Source organism: Sarcophilus harrisii, chromosome 5 (assembly GCF_902635505.1).
Source record: "Sarcophilus harrisii chromosome 5, mSarHar1.11, whole genome shotgun sequence".
Classification (NCBI taxonomy): domain Eukaryota; kingdom Metazoa; phylum Chordata; class Mammalia; order Dasyuromorphia; family Dasyuridae; genus Sarcophilus; species Sarcophilus harrisii.
In genome coordinates this window covers 36,476,184-36,502,872 of record NC_045430.1, presented here as the reverse complement: position 1 = coordinate 36,502,872, position 26,689 = coordinate 36,476,184, and the positions used below count along the sequence as shown (strand labels likewise).

Genomic DNA, 26,689 nt, shown 5'->3' with positions numbered 1-26,689 from the left:
GAAACAAGTAAAGAAAAGCATCATATAAATAAGATCCATCAGAATGGACAATTGACTGAACCAAACAAGGAGTAAAGAGACAATTATAAATTATAAAAAGTAAAATAGATAATTATTATTACATGAAATTATAAAACTTTTGCATGATTAATGAATGGATCTAGATATAGAAGGGAAGCAAGTGGGGGAAAATTTTTCTATAGTTCTCAGCTAAGGGTTTAGTAGCCAGGATATATAGATAACTAATAGATATTGATTAATCATTTGTCAATAGATATAGTCAAAAAATATGAACAAGCACTTTTCAAAAGAAAAATTTCAAGACATAAGCAATCATATGAAAGAATATTTCAGATCACAGATAATAAGAGAAATGCAAATCAAAATAACCCTTAGTTTTACTTCATTCACCCCCAACAAATTGACAAAAAAGGCAAAAAGTGAGAATGATCAATAGAGGAGGGATTGTGAGAAAATGGGCACACTATTGTTGGTGAAGTTGCACAATAGAACAACTATTTTGGAAAGCAAATTGGAATTATATGAATTATACCCTTTGACCCAGATATTTCACTATTAGGCTTATATCTCAAGGAAGCCATTAATTAAAAAGTCAGTGTCTCTCTGTATCTTCCTCTACTAAAGCTGGGACACCTGGAAAATGGAGCATTTGAATATTGTTGTTTTTCTTTTTCTGAAAAGAAATACATTGGATGTAAAGAGGCATGGAAAGATTTATATGATCTGATGTAGAACGTAGTGGGTCCATGAAAATGTTATATACAATGATTATTGTTATATATACTATATTATATTATATTAATATTATAATGCATGTAATATATTATAAATATTATTGTTATACACAACCATCAAAAGTGAATGTTGCAAGATTACAAAGAATAAACCAGACTTTAAGGAATATACTTTAGGGGAAAACACTTCCTACTCCAAATTTGCAGAAACAGGAGGCCCACAGGTGTGGGACATTGCATATATTTTCAATGTACTGACTGGTTTTAATGGTTTATCTTTCTTTTCTTCTTTATTTAAAAAAAGTCTTTGAACATTTAAACTGATCATCACAAAAATAAGACACAAGTCCAAAATAATGAAGCTCAAATGTGTCACTTAAGAGTGATGTTCAACTTAAAATGTAGAGAGCAACATATATTTTCAGACATAGATAACATGGGAGTTTGCTTTTATCAGACAATGTATCTATTTATTGAGGAATTTTTTTTTAAAAATTGTTTAATAGGGAAAGAGAGTCACAGATCAATGTTCATTACTTGAAAAATTTGCAAAACAATTAAAAATATTCATGGGGTATCTAGGAGAATGATACCAGGCGAGATTCTGCTGATGTCCTTTTAGGATAGCAAGGTGACTTAGTAAAAGTACTGGGTCTAAAGTCAGGAAGATCTGAATTCAGATCTAGCCTCAGATACTTAGTAGCTGTGTCATTCTAAACAAGTCATTTAACTAACCATTTGTCTTAGTTTCCTCATCTGTAAAATGAGCTGAAGGAAAAAAAATTGGCAAAGCCCTGCAGCATCTCTTCTAAGAAAACCCCAAAAGGGATCACAAAACCTTATACATGACTGAAAATAAGTAAACAACAAAAACAAAATGGGGATAATCATAGCACCTACCTGCCAGAGTTGTTTTAGGGATGAAATAAGACAAAAATTGTCAAGACATCTAGCACATAGTGAGCATTGTATAAATGTTAGCTATTATAATGATGATGAAAAATTATTTTAATTTTATTAATTTATTTTATAATTGTATTTTTATAAAAAAATATAGGACAGAAAAATCTCTGATGCAAAATCCCTCTGGCAGGATTCACAGTGTGGCCCTCTGGAAAAAGGTCTATATTCTCAGCACCATGGAAGACATGATATTTCAGGACCAAAACCTCCAGCTCCTCAATTTTGTGTGCCGTTTGCATTTTATATTTGCAACAGATGATATGGTCACTGTAGTTGACCAGGGAAGGAAAATCGGCCCCTCCATCTTGTCTCTAAAAAAAACAGGAGTCAGTGTGATGGAATAGAAAAGAACACTTACTTTGGATTCAGAGATCCTTTATTTAAATGTTTTCTTGATGAAGCCGCATCCTGCCTATGTGCCTTGAAAAAGTATTTAACTCTCTGGACCTAAGTTTCCTAATCTGTTAAATAATGAGTTGGATTAAATAACCTCTAGAATCCTTTCCCGTTCTGATTTATGGTTCTAAAATCTTTTAGAAAATCTTTACTGCCAAAATGGTGGAGTAAGGAAAGAACTCTCTGATGCTGCCCCAATTCTTCAAAAAACTAGAAAAAGACACAGAATATCAATTTTGTAGGAGCAGGAAAACAGCTCACCAGCCTGGCAGGAAAGGTCTGTCTCACTAGGTTGGGAGGGGATTGAGGTCCAGGAGTAGCCCACCTCACAGCAGGGGATCTGCAGCAAGGGTCCAAACCTGGGGAAATGCATCAACAAGGCCATACCCTCTTGTACCCTCCTAGGCAAGTAACCAGTCTAGGTATCACAGGTAGGCCCTACCTTTGCAACTGGACCTTCAGTACATTGCTGACCAGTAGTGCAGTCCCATCCTAGGGCTGGTCAACAGTCAGACCACACTCCTGGGGCCTAATAGCAGAGAGACTCGGTTACCATAGTAACCCAGCTTAGGGTTGCAAGGCTGAAGTAGACCAGCAACAAGATTGCTCTTCAAAGACTAACCACAAGAAACACTCTGTTACCATAGCAATCCAGCATCAATCGAGTTAGCCTGGAACAAGCTCACAGCTAAACTCCACTTGGAAGCCCCACTCCTCAGACAGAAAGAAAGCCTTCCCTGTAGAGAAAGCAAGCAGCTAAGCTCTGAAGCCTAGTGAAAACCAGCAATTAGACCCACAAAAAACTTGGGGTTAGGTAGAACCAGAGCCCAGTTTTCACATAGAAATACCAAATCACCCCAAAATTTTTACAATGGTGATAGGGAGAGTCAAGATGTCATAAATGTAAAAGAGGATACTAGTGTCAAAATGGCTACATGTGAAGCCTCAAAGAAAAATATAATTTTGTCTCAGGACCAAAAGGAATTCCTAGAAAGAGCTTGAAAAGGATTTTAAAAAGCATATTAGAGAAGTAGAAGAAAAATTGGGAAAATAAATGAAAGTAAAGCAAGAGAATCATGAAAAAAGAGTCAATAACATGAGAAAAGATATACAAAAATTTGCTGAGGATAACTAAAAAAATAAAATTGGCCAACTGGAAAAGGCAATATTAAAGCTCACTGAAGAAAATAATTCCTTAAAAATTACAATTTAAGAAATGGAAATTAATGACTCTATGAGACATCAAAATATGATAAGTCAAAATAAAAAAAGTAAAATTTCTTATTGGACAAACAACTGACTTAGAAAGCAGATCTAGGAGAGATAATATAAGAATTATTGAACTACCTGAAAGCCAAGATTAAGTGGGAGGAGAAAGAAAAAAAAATCTTGGACATCTTTCAAGAAATTATTAAAGAAAACTGTCCTGATATATTAGAGCCAGAGAGTAAAACCGAGATTGAAAGAATCTACTGATGACCACCTGAAAGAGATCCCCAAATCAAAATACCTATGAATTTCAGAATCAAATTCTGGAACTCACATACAAGGTGAAAGTATTGCAAGCAGCTAAAAAGAAACTAATTCAAATAGTATGGAGATGCAGTCAAGATTACAGTATCTACATTTGGCAATTTCCATATTAAAGAACTGAGGGAGGGCAGCTAGGTAGCACAGTGGATAGAGCACCAGTCCTGAAGTCAGGAGGACTGAGTTCAAATCTGATCTCAGATACTTAACACTTCCTAACTGTGTGACCCTGGGCAAATCACTTAATCCCAGTTGCCTCAGCAATTTTTTGGAACAAAAACTCATCATTTGACAAATATGCTAGAAAAACTCAAAAATAGTATGTCAGAAACTAGGTGTAGACCAACAACTCATATCTTATCATAAAATAAGGTCAGAATGGGTACATAATTTACACCTAATGGGTGATACCATAAGCAAACCAAAAGAGCATAGAATTGTTTATCTGTTTTATTTATGAATAAGGGAAGAGTTTAGGATCAAAGAAGATATAAAGAGCATTACAAAAATGTAAAATAGATAATTTTTTTATATAAAATTAAAAAGGTTTTACATAAATGAAACCAAATTATAAGGAAAGGAGAAAATTGAGGAAAAAGTTTTTGTAACAAGTGTCTCTGATAAAGTCCTCATCTCTCAATTATATATAATAGAATAGAAACAAATACAAGTCATTCTTCAATTGATAAATGATCAAAGGATATGAACAGGCAGTTTTCAAACAAAGAAATCAAAGCTATCTGTAATCAAATGAAAAATGCTCTATGTAACTACTAATCAGAGAAATGCAAATTAAATCAACTTTGAAGTACCACTTTGCAGTTATCAGAGTGGCTAATATGACAAAAAGGAAAATATTGGATATTGAAGGAAATGTGAGGAATACTAATGCATTGCTGGCGGAGTTATAAACTGATCCAATCATTCAGGAGAGCAATTTGGAACTATGTCCAAAAGCTATAAAACTGCATAAACCCGTTGATCCAGCAATACTATTGCTAGATTTATATTCCAAAGGCATGAAAAAAAGAGAAAAGGACTTTTTCATATAAAAATATTTATAAGCTGCTTTTTTTGTGGTGTCAGAAATCAAATTGGAAATCAAATCCATCAATTGGTGAATGGCTAAGCAAACTGTATTTACACAATTGTGATGGAATATTATTGTGCTATAAGAAATGACAAACAGGGTGATTTCAAAAAGGCCTGGAAAGACTTACATTAACTGATACATAGTGAACTGAGCAGAACCAGGAGAATGTTGTACACAGTAGCAATATTGTCTGATGGAGAACTGTGAGTGACTTAGCTATTCTTAGCACTACAGTGATGAAAGTCAATCCTAAAGGACAAATGATGAAGCATACCAACTACATCCAGAGAAAGTGATATTGATTGGATACAGCCTTTGAAGCATACTATTTTTCTCTTTTATTGGAATCTTTTTGTACAAAATGGCTAATAAGAACATTTTTTATATGATTGCACATGTACAATCTATATCTGATTGATAACATGTTAAGGAAGGGAGAGATGAGGTAGGATGGGAGAGAGAGAATTTGGAATTCAAAGTTTTAAGTAAAAATGTTAAAGGAAATGGGGAAAAAAGAAATTCTCGAGGCAAGGAATTTTTTAGAATTTTCCATTTCTGAATTCATGATTCTAAGACTTTTTAGAAATTCTTTAAATAAGGAATTTCTAGTCTCTCTATCCTCTGGCAATCCCTTAGATCCCCAGCACATAACTAGAATGTATGAGATAGGCTGGATGTGAAACCAAGTCTTCTGGCTTTGAGGCTGGTTCTCTCCCTTCTATTCTATAGGCATTTACAGAAGAACATTTTGGAAATTCCTTTTTTGTTTGTTTCTTTACTCTATTGTTATTAAAATAGAATTAACTGAATACAAATGAAAAAAAAACTGTTAAAAAAAAAGAAGGAAGATGGATTTGGGGTTTTTTTTTGGGGGGGGAGGAAGGAGGGACATTTCAAGAAATGCTCGATACTTCCAAGAAACAAAAAGGAAATTCAGAGTAAACCAGAGGAGCTCTAAGTCAGTAGTATTTTCTGAGCGATGATGGTGGTGATGGTATGATTGATGATATGGGAGCTTGAAGATCTGATACTGAGCAGTCACATCAGCAATGATTGAATGAATTGAAGAAATATAATTGGGGTAAGGGAGGGAAGAGGCCCAAACCTGTGATTTCATTGAATGAATTTTCAAGTCTTCCTTTTCTCTGTAATTTAAGAATCTGTGAGAGAGACCTTAGAGTGATTTGCCTGAGATCACATAGCCAGTTTGGGTCATAAGCTATACTTGAATCCAGATCTTTCTAACCCTTAAAATCATCCCTATCTATTATCATATAATGTCTTTAATCTTCGAAGATTCATTTTGTTTGTTTCAGCCTGGCAAATCCTACTCTTTCAATTTGTTTATTAAATTCAGGGATGAGATAGGGGGTCCTACTGCCTGCCACCAAAGTCTGAATTGACACAAACCAGAAAATAACCAATGAGTCTTCCCAGAGTTGAACTGGGAATTATTTACTTTAACTTTTATTCTTTTACTGTCAGCAGTTTGTATTACTACATCTCTATTTTTTTGTCTTTCTACCCTTTAAAATTTTTAAAAAATATTTTATTTTTCCAAATACACACAAAGATGGTTTTCAACATTCATCTTTGCCAAATCTTGTGTTCAATATTTTTCTCCTCCCCCTTCACCGAGACAGCAAGCAATCTGATATAGATAAACATATGCAATTCTTCTAAACATATTTCCATATTCATCATGTACAGCTCTATATTTTAAAGAAGAATTCTTGACAGCAAGAGCCAATGCCTTCATGAAGTCTCCAATGAGCACGGCCCTCCTTGCATACTCATGTTCTGTTGGCATATCATTGACTCAAGGACCCCTTATAGAGGAGACTCAACTCAGGATTTAATACCAGACTATTCCAGGGCCCTACGGGCATCTTTTGGGTCCTATTTCTCTCTCTCATTGCAAGAACAGTGAATTAAGATTAGCCATTAATGTGATCACTATTTTCTTTTACTTTTTTAAAAAAATCATTACTTTCTAATATTTCAGAAAAATAGGAACTTTATAATCAAAAGATCAAAAATTCCCAAGTAAATTTTTAAAGGGCAGAATGATGTAGTAAAGGCGTATATGTTTTAGGAGTCAGAGTGACCTAAGTTCAAATCTTGGCTCTGTTACTTACTGCCTCTGTGGCTTTGAGGTGCAGTTAGGTATAATAGAGCACCAGGCATGGAGTCAGACAGACCTGAATTCAAATTCATTCTAGTTTTGTGACTCTGAGAAAGTCACTTAATCATATTTGCCTCAGTTTTCTCATTTGTAAAATAAACTGGAGGGAAAAAAAGGCAAATCATTCCACTGTTCTAGCCAAGAAAACCCCAAATGGGGTCATAGAGAGTCAAGCATGATTGGAAAACAAATATAGGCTTGAGCAAGCTACTTCTTTCTGGATCATAGTCTTCTCTTCTGTTAAATGAGGATGTTGAGGTATCAGGGATGTATTGTGCTGTTGCCTCTGAAAGAATTCAGGCTCAGTCTCCTACCCAAGCAAAGGCATTTTAATGAGATTTACCCTCTCAGTGGGCTGGCCAAGCTCCCTGAAGGAGTTAGCAGTGAGTGCAGCAAAGCAAGAGGATTTTTATAGAGTAAATGGAGCTGATTATAATCACAAGATATGTAAATTATGGGGCTATAGGAGGAGTTTGCTAACATAAGGGAGATCCTAAAGCCTCAGTGAAACTGCACATGCTCTTATCCAGAATGCATATAAAATGCCTACTTGGGGGGTATTAATTTATTGTAATGATATTATAACTTAGCATAGGTTCACCTAAGGACAGCAAAGAAGGGGCAACCGAGCAGGCACCTTGTCAGGGGAAAGATTTACTAAGGGTTGCTGTCCAATGTCCTGTTCTGCATCCTCTTGGTGCTGCTTCCTCATTGGCTGATTTCGGTGTTATGTTTTGTGGTAACTATCACGTGGTCACCTGGTGATGTAGTTACAGAATATGTTTGGCTTGCTCATTGTTCTAGGGAGACCCATGATTTATGTACAGCTGGGGGGTTAGGGCAGGTTTGGGCTGGGGTGGACTAGGGACATCAATCAGAATCTCATAAAAAAAGACTGGACTAATTTCACCTCCAAGGTCCCTTCTAGTTCTCAATGTCATAAAATATGCAGTGAATCTTTCTCCTCAGAGCCCCACAAAGTGCTGGACTTTAATTCAGAGCTGGAAGTGACCTTAAAGACCATTGAGTCCGCCTCTCCTTTCTTTGTACAGATGTGGAAACTGAGGCAAAGTGACTTTCCTTAGGTAAGACAACTAGTAAGTGTTGCAGGTGAGATTTAAGCTTGGTTTTTCCTGAATCCAGCTTCAGTGGGTTGATTATCCAGCAATCATTGTGAAGACAGACAGGCTCTGTTTCTTCTTGTTCTCTTCATGACTCCATTTGGGGTTTTCTTGCCAAAGATCCTGGAATGTATCTTTCATCATACTCTAGCTCATTTTTACAGATGGGGAAACTGAGGCAAGCAGGATTAAGTGATTTGCTCAAAGTCACACAACAGTGTCTAAGATTGGATATGAATTCAGGTCTTCCTGAATCCTGATCTCTATCCACTGCACCATCTAGCTGTGCCAGGCTCTGTTCCTCTTCTCCTTCAAACGGGCACCAAACCAAAGAGTCTAATTTTCTTACCAGCTCCAAAATAGAAAGTGTTGGCAGTTTAAGGAAAACAGTTCATTACCTGCGAGAGTCAACTTCCCTTCATGAAGGAGGTGTCTGTTGGTTGGTGATAAGATGTTGTCTGCCATGTGTTCCTTAAAAATATGTTTTAGGCACTTCAAAAACAAGAGAGAAATTCATATAAAGCTGTAGAAGAAGAACATTCTAATTATATAAACTTAAGCTAGGCTGATACCAAGGTATGCACCTTGGGATACTCTGGAAGGGAAGGGAACAAGAACTTATTACGAGGCTACTATCTACAAGACACAGTACTAAATGCTTAGGGACTGTAGACTAGTTTTATATATCTAGTAAACAACATACATTCAATATATCCAAAAAAGTCCTCTGCTTTCCCCATACAAGATAAGCCTTAGATAGAAGTCATACTATTGGCCCAGAATTCACATCTGCAGAATTGTAACTAGGCCAGGGCATCTGGGGCTTTATTCCAGGATGCTATATTTACAGGGTAGCACTTGAAGTCCTTTAATGTACCCCATTCCATCCTCTATGGCAAATGTCCCAGGAGTATATGTGACCATAGAGCTAGAGCTGGAAAGTCTTCAGAAACCATCTAGTTCAGGGATTCTTAACTTTTTGTGGTTTCCATGGATACCTTTGGTCATGGTTTGGTGAAACCTATGGACTCTTTTTCAGAATTGTGTTTTTAAATTCATAAAATGAAATAAATAGAATTAAAAAGGAAACAAATTATATTAAAATACATTAAATGGATTATTTTAGGAAAAAATGCAATTTTATGGATCTTATATTATGAATCTTTGATTTAATTTATAGATAACAAAACTGAAGCCTAGGGAAGCTAAAGACTTGTATACAATCTCTCAGATAGTAAGATATAGAAGATTTGAATTCATGTCCTCTATCTCCAGAATATCTTTTCACTATACCATACTGCTTCCCAAGCCATGTCTTCCTGTAATAATGTGGTGTCCTACCAGCCAATGAGGTTATCTTTCATGTAACATGCCTTCAACATGGCTTGGGCTCCTTGCCCTGGCTAGGAATTCTTGGGGGCCATCCTGTCTGCTTCACTACTTGGTAGCAAGGAGACTAATGGATGATTTTCCTCAAGAAAGACAAACTCACAGAAAGAGATGTCAATCCCAACAGCCATACCTCTGGTATGAAGAACCTTTTATCTCGATCCCAAAGTGGAGGCCACACTATGATCTCCTGGAGGTATCGAAACTTTTGGAAATTGTCCAGCCATTTCACTTTTCCTTCAAGATCACCTAAAAGAAGAAAAAAAAATCTGCTTCTCTTATATGTGTATCTAACATCCAAGAGCATGATACATGCTGCTACTTGATCTTCATGGTCACCTCTGCCTAAATCACTCCCTACTGGCCACTTGGTATCTTCAACAGCTTCAGAAAATTGATTACTCTTTAATGCTAAAGAAAGTAACTCACTGGTCTAAACTTAGTCTCTTGTTGAGAGCAGTAAGTCTTTAATAATAACACTGTTCAACAAAAGGAAATGAATTATGTATTATTACCCATTGATGTCATTTTAGAGGGGTTATCTGCTCTCCCTTGGATGAAAATATTGCTCCAAATTTTAAAGGAATACAAAAGTTGAAGGAAATGGGGCAATTGCTATTTTTATGTTATGGGGAATAATAAGTTGAAACAAATCCATTATTTTTCCTTTGTAGATTTATATGCATTTCTCAAGACTCCATTTCTATTGCTTCGAAAGATAGGGGATGATGCGAGCTCATTTGGAGAGATGGAGGATAATCCATAGACCGATTAATCCACAACACTAGTGGAACTTTCAGAGATTACTTCAACATACTGGGAAGATGAAACCACTTTCAATGGATAAACTACATTTGAAATCATATCAGTTTGATAAGAAATCATCTTATATTAAATGTTTCCTCCACCAGAGAGAGATCTGACATCTCCCTCAAAAACTTATCCTTCACATAAGAATAGTCTTGTAAACTACTATATGCAACATCTCAACAAATTTCTTTTTATTCCTTGGCTGGATAAAATTCAATTCAAGTAGAATGTAAGCAGAATGAGAAGGAAGATAAATCTTCAGGATTAGAAAAAATAATTTGCTAATTTTGATTTGCAGCTCTCATAAGGGAATTACAACGATAAGAGTAATAGCGACTTTGTACAATGGCTAATTGGAAACTTTGGAGAGCTATATACCATTTGAACACTCTTGAGAGAGACTAACACATAAGCACTTAACATAAATCACTCAGAATGTCTTCATTTTATTCAAAACTTCCCATTATGGGAAATAGAAATGAGGCTGGAAGCCATTATCGTCTTGGCTCAATTCAATTTTTTTTTTAAATTTAGTAAACATTTATTAAAGGTCTAAAATTCAGAACCCCCATTCCCAGGCCCTAGGGTAGACACAGAATTTAATTAACACATGTCACATTCATATTAGAAGGATATAAGACTCGGGTATTTAGAATATCTAATATGATCCAAGTCCATTAGTAAAACAAAGTGTTATGTAAAGTTTTAGAGATGGCAATGGTGTTAGGAAGGGCTGGACTCAAGACCCTCTTCTGACTCAAAATGGCCATGTGACCTTATCCTTGCAGTGTCCCCAAACTTTCTTAGACTATAATTGAAGAGAATTTATTAATCTCCATTAGAGAGCCAGCATTTATAAGCATTCTAAAGCTTATAAAGCACTTTACATATATTACTTCATTTGAGCTTTATAAATATGCCTGGTATGTAGGTGCTATCAAGGTTCCCATTTTACAGAGGCAAAACTGAAGTCTTTCTAACTTCTTTCAACTTATTATTCACTATGCTACCTGGCATCTGGGGGCATTGCCAGGAGTCCTGAACTATGTCTTGACTATGGAGGAGAGAATGAGGCTGATGATTTTTTACTTCAATTCAATTCACTTGCCAATTAAGACATCACCTTCCTGATGTCATTGGCCCTCTTCTAGAATGAAGGATGAACAGCAATCTGCTGCCCGGCTGACTTTCTTTTCTTTTTTCTTTCTTTTTTTTTTTTTAGATTTGTATTTTTTTTTCTCCAGCTGACTTTGAATTAACCGAAGAATTTCCTCACTGAGATCCTCCTATAATGAAAATACATCTGGCAAAAATAAAGTAACATCCAAGGAGAAAGGAATTGTTATCCAACTTTCCTAGCCCCTAGTAAGTCTCATGCTTCCCAGAATGATTTCAGATAAGTAGAATTATCTCCAAGGAAGGAGGCATTCAGAAGTCATGAAAGGATTTATGTCTCAAAAAAAAGAAAAGGAGTGGTGGATGATAGAACTAGACTAATTATCAGCTTTCAGTTTTGCTTTAGGCAAGTTAAGGGTAGTTTTTTTCCATATAAAGATACTGAAACTTTTCCTAACATTTAATTGGCTCAAGGGACAACATTTCTCACTTTTGGTATAACTTCTTAGTTGTTGTTATCTCAGTCATGTCCAATTCTTTGTGACCCCATTTGGGGTTTTCTTGGCAATTACACAGGAGAGATTTACCATTTCCTTCTTCAGCTCATTTTACAGATGAGGAAACGGAGGCAAATGGGGTTAAATGACTTGTCCAGGGTCATACATTTAGTGTCTGAAGACAGATTTGAACCTTCCTAAATTTTAGCCACTTTTCTGCCCCTAATTTTCTAGATGCCTAAGATAGTCTAGATCTGAAGACCTAGATACGTTCCCTCAAGCATCAAACTGCAGACTGATACCAGGATCAACAGAAACATAACTAGGGCTGCTGGGTGGAGCATTGGAGAGAGCACCAAGATCAGGAGAACCTGAATTCAAATTCAGCCTCAAACATATACCAGCTTGTGAACCTGGGCAAGCCACTTAACCCTGATTGCCTCCAGAAGGAAAAAAAAAAAAAAAACTATGTTCTTACACACATGATTGAGTCAATCAGTATACATTTATTAAGTGACAACTATGTGCCAGGTACGGTGCTAAGTCTTAAACACAACAGTAGTCAATCAATCAATATGCATTTATTAAGTACCTTCTATGTGACAGGAACTGTGCTAAGTCTTAGATACAATAGTAGTCAACCAATATGCATTTATTAAATGCCTACTATGTGCCTGCACTATGCTAAGCTTTAGACACAACAGTAGTCGATCAATCAATATGCATTTAAGTACCTACTATGTGCTAGGTCAGTTCTAAGCTTCAGACACAGCGTTAGTCAATCAATCAATTTTTATTTATTTTATTAAGTACCTATTATGTGCCAGGCATTATGATAAGCTTTAGACATCATTAGCTAATCAATATGCATTTATTAAGTACCTACTATGTGCTGATACTGTGCTAAGCTTTAGACAACATAAGTCAATAAATAAGTATTTATTAAGTGATAACTATGTACCTACTGTGTTTAGACTTAGCTAAGTCTTATCTAAGACAGAGTCCCTGTCAAGAGATATGTTGAGTTTGGAGTATAAATGCAGAGAGGAGAAGTAATCTGAGAAAAGAGAGCAGGTTTAGTTCACAGAGGGATTTAAGTTTCTTGGATGATTAGTTCATATCCAGAGGTTTTAGTCAAGGTGAAACAGGATTTGAAATTGTTGGCATGTCAGTGCTGGGTTTTAGTGACCTAAGCAAAATGACAACTCAGTCTATATCCTCAGGAAGAGTTGTTGATCGTTACTGGCTTTGCAAGGTTTCCACTTGGAAGTTATAAACAAAGTACCTTCAATCCTCTGGGAAGTGATGCTTTTCCTGCCTCCATTCACATCTGAAAATCTGAGCTGGGGATCAGACCATCTGAGTAATGCAGTGCCTGAGTTCTTATGAGGTTAGAGAGGATGTGACTCAGATCCATTGTTCTGAGCATCTTTGATTCATAAGGAGATCAAACTTTTGTCCAAGTTTCCTAGCTCCAAGGAATTCCCTTGCTTGAAATGACCTCAAGTCACTGGCTTTCTCTTCTAGGGAAGGTGAATTCAAGAATCAGGATCAAGTTTCCTGCCTTAGAGAGTAGCAGTCTACAACCATGGATATTGAGTTCTGGGCTTGGAATTGGGGAGAATTGGATTCCGATCATCCCTCAATCACTTACTCTCTTTGTCTCTCTAAGCTTCTGTTATTTCCTCTGAAAAATGAAGGAAATGCTATCGGAAATCCATTGAATCACAGCTCTAGAGGGAGAAGGAAACTTAGAGGTTTTCAAATCCAACCCCTTCATATTAAACATGAAGAAACTGAAGCAAATTGAATTCAAAATCATGGAAAAGGAGCTCAAAGACCATCCAGTTCAGCTGCTTCATTTTAGACAAGAGGAAATTGAACTCTGTAGTTTTCAAAGTCATAAAGTTATGGTTGTGATGAATGAAAAGTTTGAGATATATATTTTCTGAATAATTAACAATCCTTTTATTAATTATGGCTAGAAGATAAATACTAAAAAAGTCATTTGGCTCCTAAACCAAAGATGGATCATAGTGGGCTTCTTGATGCTTATATGCCCTTGGAAGAATGAGTTTTCCCAATTAGTAGCAATCAACTGATTGGTTAACAATTAATTAAAAGAATGAATATTATAATGAGAAATGGACCTATTTTAATGAGGGCCTGGTGGACCAGAACTTTGATTGTATCAATTACTCTCAGACCACCCCCAGCCTTAGGAAATCTAGGCCAGAACTTCTTACCTTTTTTCAACCAGGTAATTTTTACCCACCCCTAGTATATAGGTATATAGGTATAAAAAATAGGTATACAAATCAAACATTTACTGAAAATAAATCATAATTTTATGACCTCTACACTAAGTTAAGTGACCCCATATATTTCAGTGACCCACAATTTAAGAAGCTTTAATCTAGATAAAATATCTACACCTCCTCCCTCTTCAACCCCCAAGTTTGAGTAGATTATGGGCTAGAATTCAAACAGATTAAATTCTTTGTAATATTTTTCTAGTTGAGTGGGCAACAACTCCATCTAGATAAGATGGTCTAGGTGGGGTAAAATTTTGGGTAAGATCAGAGATCTCCTAAAAAGACTGAACTTTGAATGAGGAAAATAGGAAAAAGGAAAAAAAAAACAACAAAATCCTGGATCTCCTCAATAATTGGTTATTTGACAATTATTTCTCTTAGATTTCAAACACCACCTAGTCCAACGCTTTCATTTTACAGAGGGGGATATTGAGACCCATAGAAGTCAAAATCATAGCTTTAAAATGGGAAAGGATTTCAAAGACTATTTTACAAAGAGGGAAACTGAGGCCCAGAAGGATGTGATTTGCTTAAAGTCACATAGAGAATAAATAATAGAGTCAGAATTTTTATGCAGGTCTGCTTATTCTAAATATAGTATTGCTTCCATGGTAATTCTATTCCTCCTAGATCTTCATAGGTCAAGCAGCTTTCTGTACAAGTCCCTGGTACTTACGGATAGCCTTCTCCACTTTTTCCTTGAGAGAGTAGAGGGTAATTTTCTCCTTAGCATCGATACTCCTTTTCCAAATGTTTTTCAGGAGCATCGGGTACCTGGTCAATCGGTGCAGGGGAGTTACCAGCAATTCAGAGAGGTGGAGTCGTTTGCACTGGTCATGCTTCTCACACCACTGCAGAGCACAAAGCAGGAAGGAGGCTGATCAGAAAATGCTTTCCCAGTCTGGACATACCTGGAAGAAGCTCTTTACAGCCCACATTAATGGAAAGGGAACAAAGGAAGCTTCTAGGTTTTATTCACTGGTGATAGATTACCCCTCTAGCTGTAATCATTTCTTGAAGCAAATGAGAAAGTCCCCAGAATACATGACCTTGGATCATGGCCCTGGTTCTTCATGTTCTAGGGACAAGGCTTAGAATATAGGACTAATGAATTGGTATTTAAATCAAATATGAGAATGAATATTCATCTGTCCCAATTTATTTGTCTTAAAATAAGGCAAAAATACTTTCTTGGACCTACATCATTTGGCCCTTTGCTGTTTGCCAGGTATAAAAAGAGAGTAAGAAGAAAAACAAAATACTCCTCTCCCTCAAGAAGCTTACAATCTAATGGGGGCGACAACATGTAAATAAACGAATGAATAAATAAATATGTACACACAAAGACAGACAAAGAATAGATGGAAGGAAATCTTGGAGGGAAAGCATTAGTAGTAGAGGAGATAGGATCACAGTGTAGAAGACTAGATAGTCTTGAAAGACCACAAAAGAAACTAAGAGGAAGTAAGAGGAAGGGGAGACCAAGTGCAATCCAACCCTCTGTGATGAAATCCAAGGTGGGCTCAGATCTCTACATTGGCTACAGATGCAGAGTTCACATAAATTAATCCTTCATTATGGATGTAAACAAATGGCTTTGTTTTTTTCATCCTGTTGTTGTTCAGTCATTTTTAGTCATGTGTGACTAAAACCTCATTTGTGTTTTTTGATAAATACTGTAATGGTTTGTCATTATTTTTCTCCAGCTTATTTTACAGAAGAGGAGACTGAAGCAAACAGGTTTAAGTGAATTGCCCAGGCTCACACAGTTACTAAATATCTAAGGCTGTGTTTGAATTCAAGGCTTCCTGACTCCAGGGCCAGCACTCTAAAGTATACAAAGCACTTAACAGGTATTATTTTCATTCCTGTTTTATAGAAATGTTAACTGATAACCAAGAATGGTTATCTACCCTAAGACATATTAATAAGTGTCAGAGGCAGGGTTTGAATCCCATTCATCCCTTTTGTTATTCTTCTATTGATAACTCTCTAGTTCATAAGTTGTTGCCATTGACATATTGGTAGTATTACCCATTATCTTGTTATATTTCCTCCCTCCTCAGCTCAGACTGAATGTAAATAACCATTTCTGCTTTGGCCAGAAATTCTAAGGATCTTCTCTTCCTAGATTTATTTACTTAGATTTTTTTTTTTACAAGGTCAAAGAGGAGATCCTTTACCTCAATTGCTACCTTGCCTTAATCACTGCATGGGTGCAACCTCAAGGTTTCCCATTTCATCTAGGGCCATCTCTAGTCTTCTTGAATTACATCTGGCCACTGGACCAGATGGCTCTAGAGGGGATAGTGAGACTTTGACCAGCCCTCCCTCGCTTAAATCCAATTCACTTGCATGTCATGGCTTCATCTCCCTGATGTCCTGATCCTCTTCGAGAATGAAAGACAAACACTATCTTCTCTAAAATTCTATGGATAGGGAATCAAGAAGCCATCTTTTAATACTGTCACTAGCTTTAGGCTTCCCTCCCCTGAAAGAAACAAATAAAATGTAATGAGTGCTGGATTCAGAGCCAGATGCCCTGGATTCAGAGCCAGATGCCCTGGATTTAATTGGACTTGATAGCCTCTAAGAGACCCTATGATCCATAATCCTTGAAGACCCTTAGACAAGCTAGCTTTCAAGAAGATTTGGATATCATTAAAGATGGGGAGTTTGTTCAATGAGTCTCACCCCTGGCTTGAAGGATTGAGTTTTGAACAAATACTGCAGTCTAGCAGCCAAACCAAGGGGAGAATTTTGTCAGCAAGATGATGTCATTTCTAATTTGGGAAACTCTAATGGTCTTGGTGGGAGCTGTCAAGTCCTTGAAATGCTGCAAATTTGAAGGAAGGAAAGGTCAGGTTTCTTCCCCCGAGGTCTTGCTCTTGTCACCCCATTAATCCACTGAGAGTTTCTCAGCACATCAATAACTCAACAAACAGCAGAAGACTTTCTCCCTCCCTCCCACCAAGTCTCCAAGGTGATTTTTTGGCAAAGGCTTTCTTGCAGCTGCAAGGAAGGGTTATTTTTTTTTTTTTCTGGAAAGGTTTGGATCACTCCTCCTCCTATCTGCCTTCCCCTCCCCACTTCTATTCCCACTCCCAGAACAAAACCCAACAAAAGATCTTTGACCCAGCCTTGGCAAACCACTTTGCAGACTTAGAGAGACAAACAGGGTGAAATGAAGCCAGAGAATGTCATTTCAGAACTTTTGTTTGATTGTTTTAATCATACCTGGTTCTTTGTGACCTTATTTGGAGTTTTCTTGGTAAAGATATGAGTGGTCTGCCATTTCCTTCTCCAGCCCATTTTATGGATGAGGAAACAGAGGCAAATAGGGTGAAATGACTTGCCCCAAATCACACAGCTAGATACTGAAGTGGTTTGCCATTTCCTTCTCTAGTCCATCTTACAGATGAAAAACTGAGGTAAATAGGGTTAGGAGGGTTGTCCAAAGTCACACAGCTAATAAGTGTCCAAGCTCTATTTGAACTCAGGAAGCTGAGTTTTTCTGACTCTAGATTCAACACTCTATCTACTGTGTCATCTAGTTGCCCTTAAAAGGTCCACTATTCCACAAAGTATAATCATTATTAATAGGAAACAATCTTCCCCTAATGCTCTGGAACCCATATTTAGAAAAGCAAACAGGGAAGAAAGAGAGTGAGAAGACCCTAAGACCAGGTCCTTACCCAGACACCTTATTTCGACTTTAGCATTTCCTAGTTTTTTCCTTGCCTAATCTCTGTTCTTCTGGGATCCCAGTATCCAGTTGCCCAGACAAAACTAGGAAGCATTTGCCTCTTCAAACCCACCCTTTTGGATATCCTATCAGGCAACAAACATTTATGAAGTACTTACAAGGTGTTGAGCATTATACTGAGTACTGAGGATATAAAGAAAGTACACAGCCCTTCTAATGAGGGAGACAGCATGCAAACAAATAAATAAATAAAGCGAACCATACACATACAAGGTATAGACAGAGAAGATGGAAGAGAAACTAAGAGGGAAAGACACTAGCCATCAGGGAGACTAGAGGCCTCTTGCTGAAGAAGGTGAGATTTGAGCTGTCTTGAAGGAACCTAGGAAAGCAAGGCCCCTAGACTGTGGTCCTCACTGCTCAGCTCTGCCTTTTCCACAGGATCTATATGACTCTATCCCAAGATTTAGTTCTGGCCACTTCGTCCACCTTCCTGCCCATAATTCCCAAATATTCCTGAAACTTATATAGGGCATTCCAAAGGAGCAAAATCAGATAGTTCAATCAACTGCATTAAATAAAGATCTACTCTAAACTACACAATATACTACTTGCTCAATTCTACCTGTTCATTGGAAAAACTGATAGATTTGGAGTAAAAAACCTGGATTTGAGTTAAGGTTCAACTTACTGACTTACTGGGGAGGGAAAGAGATAGGGAAAGGAGAAAAAGAAGAGGAAAGGGAAGAGAAGGAAAGGGAGGGGAGAGAGATTGCAGTCCACAATTTAGGAGGCATTTTGGATTATATTTTCTCCATTCCCTGAAATTCTTCCTTCTTTTCTTCCTTCCTTCCTTCTTTTCTCCTTCTCTCCCTTCCTCTCTTTTTCCCTTCCTCCCTCATTCCTTTCCTCCCTCTGCCTTCTTTTCTTTCTTCTTCCCTTCCTTTCTCCTTCCCTTCCTCCTTCCCTCTCTCCCTCCCTCTCTGCCTTCCTTTCTTCTTTCCTTCCTCCCTCCCTGCCTCCCTTCCTTTTCCTTCTTTCCTTCTTTCTTTCCTCCTTCCTTTCCTCTCTCCCTCCTTCCCTTCCTTCCTCTCCCCTTCCCTCCCTCCCTCCCTCCCTTCCTCCCTTCCTCTTTCCTTCCTTCTTCCCCCCACCCCCTCCTTCCTTTCTCTTATGGTTTCTTTCTGTATTTGACTTATTTATGTGAATTCCTTTTTCCTTACCTGCACTAAATATAGATATGATCAATCCTCATTTTTTATTAACCTTAAAAAAATCTTAGAACAAGGGAGGAAAATTCAGAAAGAAAAGTTAAGGCTCACATCACCTTTAAATAGATTCCAAAATCTTCTCTCTGTCTTAAGCTCTCGAGATAGAAGATGGCGGAGGTGTAATTAAGGCAGTAAATCTGGTGGCTCTGACAGAGGCGCCCTCGGAAATGCTGTGGGAGTAAAATATAGAATTATAGAAGTCCCATGAGCAAATAATAGATGACAGTGGGAAGGCAGCATCATATAGATCTGGCCTCAGGGTCAGGAAGACCTGGGTATGTGACTCTGGATAACACGTCTCCTCTCAATGACTAGTGCAACTTTCTAGACTGCAAGTTGGAGAACAATGGCTCATCTTGCTTATTGAAAATTCTCCCTAGCAATTAAATGATAAGTCCAGACTAAAGAACACTCCATATTTCTTGACCCACAGAGTCAAATAGTTTTAAAAAGTCAGTTGAAAAACTGATATTTGCTTAGAAAATGTCTATTTAAGTTTTTGTTATGCTCAGGGAGTAGAGTTGGCCAAGTTCTGAGTAAAGAAGTAAATAGTACCAAAGAGTAAAGATGCCCTGATGGCAAAACCCACCTCAGATATTTATTTTCACAAGATCTTGGGCAAATCACTTAAATAATTTCTTTGCCTCCGTTTCCTCACCTGAAAAAATGAGGATTGTACCTAGCACCCACTTCACAGCATTGAGGATTAAATGTGATTATATATGTATTTTTTCATCTTATATTTTTTCATTTTATATCTATATCTGTATAAAGTGCTTTACAAACCTTAAAATACTATATAATTGCTAGCTATTATTATTATGGATATGTGTGTATGTACACATGTTTGTATGAATGTGCATGTATGTGTATGTATATATTGCTTCTATTGTGTGTATATATATATGTGTGTATACATATGCACATTCTCAGCATTTGGTTCAGAAAAAATGAAAGTATCTATAAAGACAGAGCTATGGTTCCTTTTTCTTCTAATTTTTTCTTTTTTCCCTCTACACCAGACACAACAGCAGAATCACCAGGGGCTGTGATGGATTTTAAGTTTTGTTTTGTTTCCCTGGGAGAAGCTGACACTTTTCTCAGAAGACCCAGTGAACCATGTAATTAGTGAGCTTCAAACTCTTGCCCTGAATATTGCTCAAAACTGAAGTCATTTCATAAACTGGGGGATGTTTTTCTTAGGCATTCAGATATGTGTGTTAATAAAGTATACCCTAAAGATGAACACAGTGGGAAGGCAAGTCTGTCTGCAGATTACATTTGGTGGTTTTGATTGGGGAGAATGGGGTGATTTTTTCCCCTACTCTGGAAAAAATCTAGGAATGTAAATGTTTCTCAGGAAAGAGGGGAAGGATGTACATGGTGACTCCATTGCGGGAGGGTTGTGGATGTCAAGACCTCTCTCAGATATTTTACCTTGGATAGCACAGAGATGAAATCCATGGAGGATGCAGAGCCAGATGAATTTATGTAATCCTTGATGGTGCTGAAAAAACAGCTCAGAAAGCCAAGACTGACCTGTTGGCAGACAAAGGAATGGACAATGACATTGATTTTCTCATGACCTGAGCTCAGGCTTGAGGAATATAAATTCAATGAAGGAAAGTGACCTTTTTGATGGTTCCTTCAAGACAACAATAGTAATGGACCAATAGGAATCAGTGCTTTTTGTGGTTTATTTATTGATTTATTTATTTAAGTGAAAGATCTAAAGCACATTCACTTAGGAATACAGTTTTTTGATGTGTAATGGCAGTCTTTGGAATGCATTTCTAGTTACTTAAATATGAGATTTGGAATAAGCTCAAGAGAAAGGGTAGCTAACAGTTGTAGTCTTGTGTAATGAATTCCATCTCATGAAATAGAATTACATGAACACCAATGATTCCCTTCTTATTTTCCTAAATCTTCCCTTTTCCAAGATGATGGGATTGGCAGAGGGGCAGGAATATCCTCTATTCCCAAGTTGGTTAAAACCAGCCAATGTTTCCTTAGCATCAAATCCCACTGTCAGTCACAAAACTTAATTTATTTGCTTAATTTATTTATTTCATGGCTTACCCATATGTATTATCATCACTTATATTATTGTGTCCATAGCAACATAAAAGTTTCATATATTATATATTCCACTGGAGACTGTAAACTCCTTGAGGGCAGGAACTATTTCATTTATGTTTTTGCATTCCTAGTATCTGACACAATCCCTGGCTCTAAGTAGATTCTTGTTATTGTTCTGTCATGTCTGACTATATGATTCCTTTGAGATTGTATTGGCAAAGATACTGGAAAACTTTTTGCCATTTTCTTCTCCAGTTAATTTTACAGATGAGGAAACTAAGCAAACCGGGCTAAGTGACTTACCCAGGGTGACACAGCCAATAAGTGTCTGAGGCTGTATTTGAACTCAGATTTTCCTGATCCAGGTACAATTCTCTCTTTACTGAGATACCTAGGTCCCCCTCTTAGGCAGCTGTCCAAACTGCTAGAGCTTTAGGTCTAGAGTCAGGATGGTGCCTCAAGATACTTACTCCCTGTATAATTGTGGATAAGTTATTATTGAATGCCTTTTAACTTCACTTTGTAAAATATTACAGTACCTTTCTAGTTTTAACTTTGTGATCTTATGCAGTGATGTACTGGGTTACTATTTCAATTAGCTTACAAGAGTTGATTCTTCAATTTTCAGTGTAAACATTTAAACTTCAAAAATTGGCAAATGCTACAAGTCAGGGTTTGATTTATTGTTTTGTTGATTTTCTAGACTTAAGGAAATGACAAATAAATAATTTAGATTAAATTTAAAATACATCTTAAAATACAGGGGTACTTTTCCTCTTTGGAAAGCTTGTTGTTAAACATTTGCCAGAATATCCATGATGCTATGCCTTCTGGCACTCAGCCCTGTTGCTTTGTTAAAAGAAATTGGGAATTGCTTGTCATCCCTGTATAATGATGCAAGTTGAAATATTGTTCGTATTTTCTTGTTTTATTGATAACTTTTTTTTAAACAACTGCCATTTGGTATATACTTATCCCTCTCCTCTTCCTTGTCTTCATAGTTCTGCTTTTGCAACAAAGAAAAAAGATCAAACAAAACCAGTCACTTATGACAGCCATATCCTGCAACCAAAGCTCTACACATTTTCAGAGGAAGAAGGAAGTTGTGAAATATACCCATATTTAACTTGCTAAAATTCCACCCACTGGAATGGATAAAAGCTTGAAATCTTAAAGTACTTTCCATGAGTTGTAACAACTTATCTTTTTGCCACATTTTGCCTGGAGTCAGTTTTCTCCCATCGTTTCCTCACCTGACTTAACTCTTCAAGATTTGCAAAAAGTCTCCATATATCCACATCTAAGAGGCATTCATAGTTTTGCAGGTATTTGAGTGTGTTCATAAAGACCTAAGAAAAACCCCAAAGAAATACCCATTATTCCTGCTTTACACATCTGAAACTTCTCGTTTGAGACTGTTATACTTCATCTTCCTTTGTACTGCCTTAGAAAATGATTTAGAAGTACGATTTTCAAGATTTCAGAAAGTTACTGTATTAAAATTCAAGGTCCATTCTGCTTCATTTCAACATTATGGAATATATTCACATCCTACTCTTTGATATGGAGATCTGGATGCTAAAGGGAGCTAGATGATGGTCTTTTCTTTTTCCTTTCTTTCTTTTAAAAAAAAATTATAGCATCTTATTTTCCCAAATACATGCAAAATAGTTTTCAACATTCATTTCTGCAAAAGCTTGTGTACCAAAATTTTCTTCCTTTCTCCCTCCCTCCTCCTTCTCCAAGATAGCAAGCAATCTAAGTTAAACATGTGCATTGCTTCTAAACATATTTCCATATTTGTTATGCTGTACAAAAAAAAAAAAATCAGATCAAAAGGGAAAAAAGCATGAGAAAGGAAAAAAGCAAGCAAGCAAACAAACAAATAAACAACAAAAAAGGTGCAGATACTGTTTTGAACCACATTCAGTCTCCATAGTTCTCTCGCTGGATACAAATAGCACTTTCCATCATAAGTCTGTTAGAATTGCCTTGAACACCTCACTGTTGAAAAGAGCCAAGTTCATACTTGATCATCATATAATATTGTTGTTACTATATACAATGTTCTCCTGGTTCTGCTCACTTCACTGAACATCAGTTCATGCAAATCTTTTCAGGCTTTTCTGAAATCAGCCTGTTCGTTATATTTTATAGAACAATAATATTCCATTACATTCAGCCATAACTTATTTTGACTGATAGTCTTTTCAAGAAAAAAAAAGCTATTAAAAGGAATGGGTTTAGGTCCCTAGAAGCTATCCCTTCAGATTTCTTCTTGTATCTATCAATAAAAGTGAAATCCAAGGGGGAGAATATAAACTTGTTTTCTCTTCACTCCCTTGCCTATAAATTAGGAAATATCCTCTCTATAGCTCTTTATTTAAAACTATAATAAGCTTTAAATATCATGTTTCAATTCCCTAGTTTCAAAGATAAGGAAACTGAGACTCAGAGGGTTATCATAACCCAAGGTCATGACACCAGAAAGACAAAGCCAAGATTTGAACCCACATCCTCTGGGTACAAATCCAGAATTCTTTCCATTGTACCAATGCTTAAGGGAATGAATACCAGGGCAAAAATATGTAACTGTCTTATAATTACATTATATATATAACCCCCAAAAAATCTTGTGGATTTATCTGTATCTTATTTTACCCCATTAATACAATGGGGTGTAATAGACCTGGATATGATTTCAAATCTTACCTCTGATGCTAATTAAATCTATGATCATGAGCTACTTAACCTCAGTTTCCACATCTATAACTGGGGTTTTTCAATGCCTTGAGTACTGATTTCAAAGGATTATTAAGTTAAATGAAATAATGCATACAAAATACTTTTGTTGTTCAATTGTTTTTCAGTTATATCTGACTGTATCTGACCATATCTGAGGTTTTCTTGGCAAAGATACTGGAATGTTTTGCCATTCTTTTCTACAGCTCAATTTAGAGGTGAGAAAACTAACTCAAACAGGGTAAAGTGACTTTCCCAGGGCCACACAACTAGTAAGTGCCTGAGGCCACATTTAAATAAGGTCTTCCTGACTCCAGGTCTGGCTCTTTATCCACTGTACCACCCAGCTGGCCAATAAAACATTTTATAAAATTAAAAGCACTACATAAATATTAGCTATTGTTATAATGCAATGAAAACTGGATTTGAAGGGAAAAGACCAGTTCAATTTTTTTCTACCATGTACAATCTTTGTGATTTAAGCAAAGTATTTTGCTTCTATGGTCCTTAATTTCCTCAAATGTTAAATGAGAAGCTTGAACAAGTTATCCTCTGAGTTCCATACTTAGTAATTTAGTGATGAGAGCAAACTGCCGAAGACTTTTCATTCCATTGGGATACTCTGCCTTCAGATAGACATACCTCAGGAAAGCAGGGAGAGGAGTCAAAACCTCTGAATTCACCGATCAGTGCACTATGCTGTCCCTATGTCTTAATGTTCAGGGACAAATTCTGCCCTTTATGTTCTGGCATGGATAAGAAAGAAAAAGAAAAGAAGAAGTCTTTTCTTTTTCTTATCCTCCCTCATCTCCTTTAGCCTCTATTACAAATGATCTAGTGAAGATTTCTTTTTAATGTAAAGTATGATAGCTGTCATTGTTTCATAATAAAGCACTTTGTAAAGTCTGAGTTTTAATTGTGTGGTATGGGAGAAAGAGTACTGGCTGGAGTCAGGACTTGAGTTTAAATCCCAGGTTAGCTATTTAGCCCTTTGTGACACTGGGCAAGTCACCTTTTTTTTTCTTAATCTTTAGTTTTTTCATCTATAAGATGAAGGTATTGGGCAGCTACCTTCAAAATCTCTTCCAGCTCAGAGATCTTGTAATTTTTGGCAAGGTTAAGGAAGGAATGAAAAAAACAAGGAGGCTATATGGTGTAGAGGAAAGAACTTTGGAATTAGAAACACAGGACTTAGTCCACTTAAACCTAGAGAGATTTTGTCCCTAGAGAGATTTCTTTACTTTCTGAACCTCAGTTTCTCACCTATAAAGTGCGGAATTTAGATTGGATGACCTCTAAGATCCTTTCTAGCTATAATATTCTGTGGTAGTGAGACAGAAGATGAAAAAGACCAAACTTTTTTCTAAAAGATTATATCAATATCACCTTGAGGAAACATCATCAGTGAAAATGTTAGAATTAGATTTAAAGGACAACATATATTCCAATTTCAGTACTCTTATTTAACATGGGAACCTAAAATGAGTCATTAGACTCCTTAAAACTCAGGATCCCCTTTCTATAAAATGAGGGAGTTAAACTAGATGGATATGAATTCTGAAACCAGTTTATTTTCTCCCCTTATCAGGAAATGCTAAAATACTCTTATTAACATAGTTAAAGCAACCATAATGTGCCCAGACTGGCTTTAGTAGCATCTTTAAGATACTATGATGGGATCCGCGTTTTTTTGCAATATCTTTAAGACAGTCTCAACATTAAATATACATTCTTGCTCTCACCTTTATTTCCCTCCTCCCTTGAGAAACCCCAAGGTTATATTTCCCCCCTAAAAGATATACTTATGATGAAGATTTTCACTGAAACCTTTTCGGGACTAAATTTGCTATGAAGGGCTTTCTACTTCATAGAGTTTTCCTTCTAATCGTTCCTTCCTATCGGCTAATTGTGAGTTCTACTAGGGAACTCATCTTTCCTTTGTTAATTCCTATAAAATAAAATATAAAATATTCCTTTGTAATAATCTGGATGTCTGGTCATGGTTGTTTCATGTCACAAAATGAATCTCTATGATGGTTGCTCTCCCAAATCTATTTCTATTTATCACTCCTGGTGCTTGTTTTACTATATCATAGATAACTAAATCTATGATCCTATCATTGCTTTCTTCTTATTAAGATACTTGGATTTTGACAAAGTTTTCTAAATATGTTAGCTCCTTTGGCAAGCCTGTGAGATAGGTAGGTCCTATAGATGTTGTTTGTAATCCCTATTTTTACAGATGAAGTACTTGAGGTTCAAAATGGTATTTAACTGTTTACAGTATATGGCATTTTATTTTCCTTTCTCCATGTCTTTGTTCCACCTGCAGGAATTCCCTTTCTTTTCATCTTTGCCTATTGACATTTTTAGGGATAAATCAAGACCTGTAATGTCATTGTGGATAAGGAATTTCCAGAAGAAGAAATATTAAGTCCAGATTGGTATCTTCTCAACAATTTACAGCCTCAGAGTTACATTAAGGGTGATGAGAAGTTAAGTGACTTGGTCAGGAATACACAGCTAGTATGTATTAGAGGAAATCAGATCTTCCTCTTCCGAGGTCAGATTTCTAATCTATATGTTACACTCTTTCAAATCTCTCTTTGCTTTCAAGGTTTATTGTATATTGTTTCTTAAAAAGGATCTTTTTTGATTTCCTCAGTTGATAATAGCTTACAATATGTGGTGTTTTTAAGTTTTCAAAACACTTTACAA

General features: G+C 36.5%; 1 protein-coding gene across 3 annotated transcripts in view; it reads right to left on the bottom strand.

Moving 5' to 3' along the window:
* The window catches only part of LOC100923793 (pleckstrin homology domain-containing family G member 7), a 75,462-nt gene that overhangs the window by 13,348 nt on the left and 35,425 nt on the right, over positions 1–26,689 (bottom strand). For all 3 annotated transcript variants that reach the window (XM_023504365.2, XM_031938416.1, XM_031938417.1), the window contains 6 exons: positions 22,483–22,578; positions 20,585–20,686; positions 19,204–19,317; positions 14,847–15,021; positions 9,566–9,681; positions 8,442–8,535 (listed from right to left, as the gene is read on the bottom strand). In XM_023504365.2, coding sequence (XP_023360133.1) covers positions 8,442–8,535; positions 9,566–9,681; positions 14,847–15,021; positions 19,204–19,317; positions 20,585–20,686; positions 22,483–22,578 — 697 coding nt within the window. The remainder of the gene's footprint in view (positions 1–8,441; positions 8,536–9,565; positions 9,682–14,846; positions 15,022–19,203; positions 19,318–20,584; positions 20,687–22,482; positions 22,579–26,689) is intronic.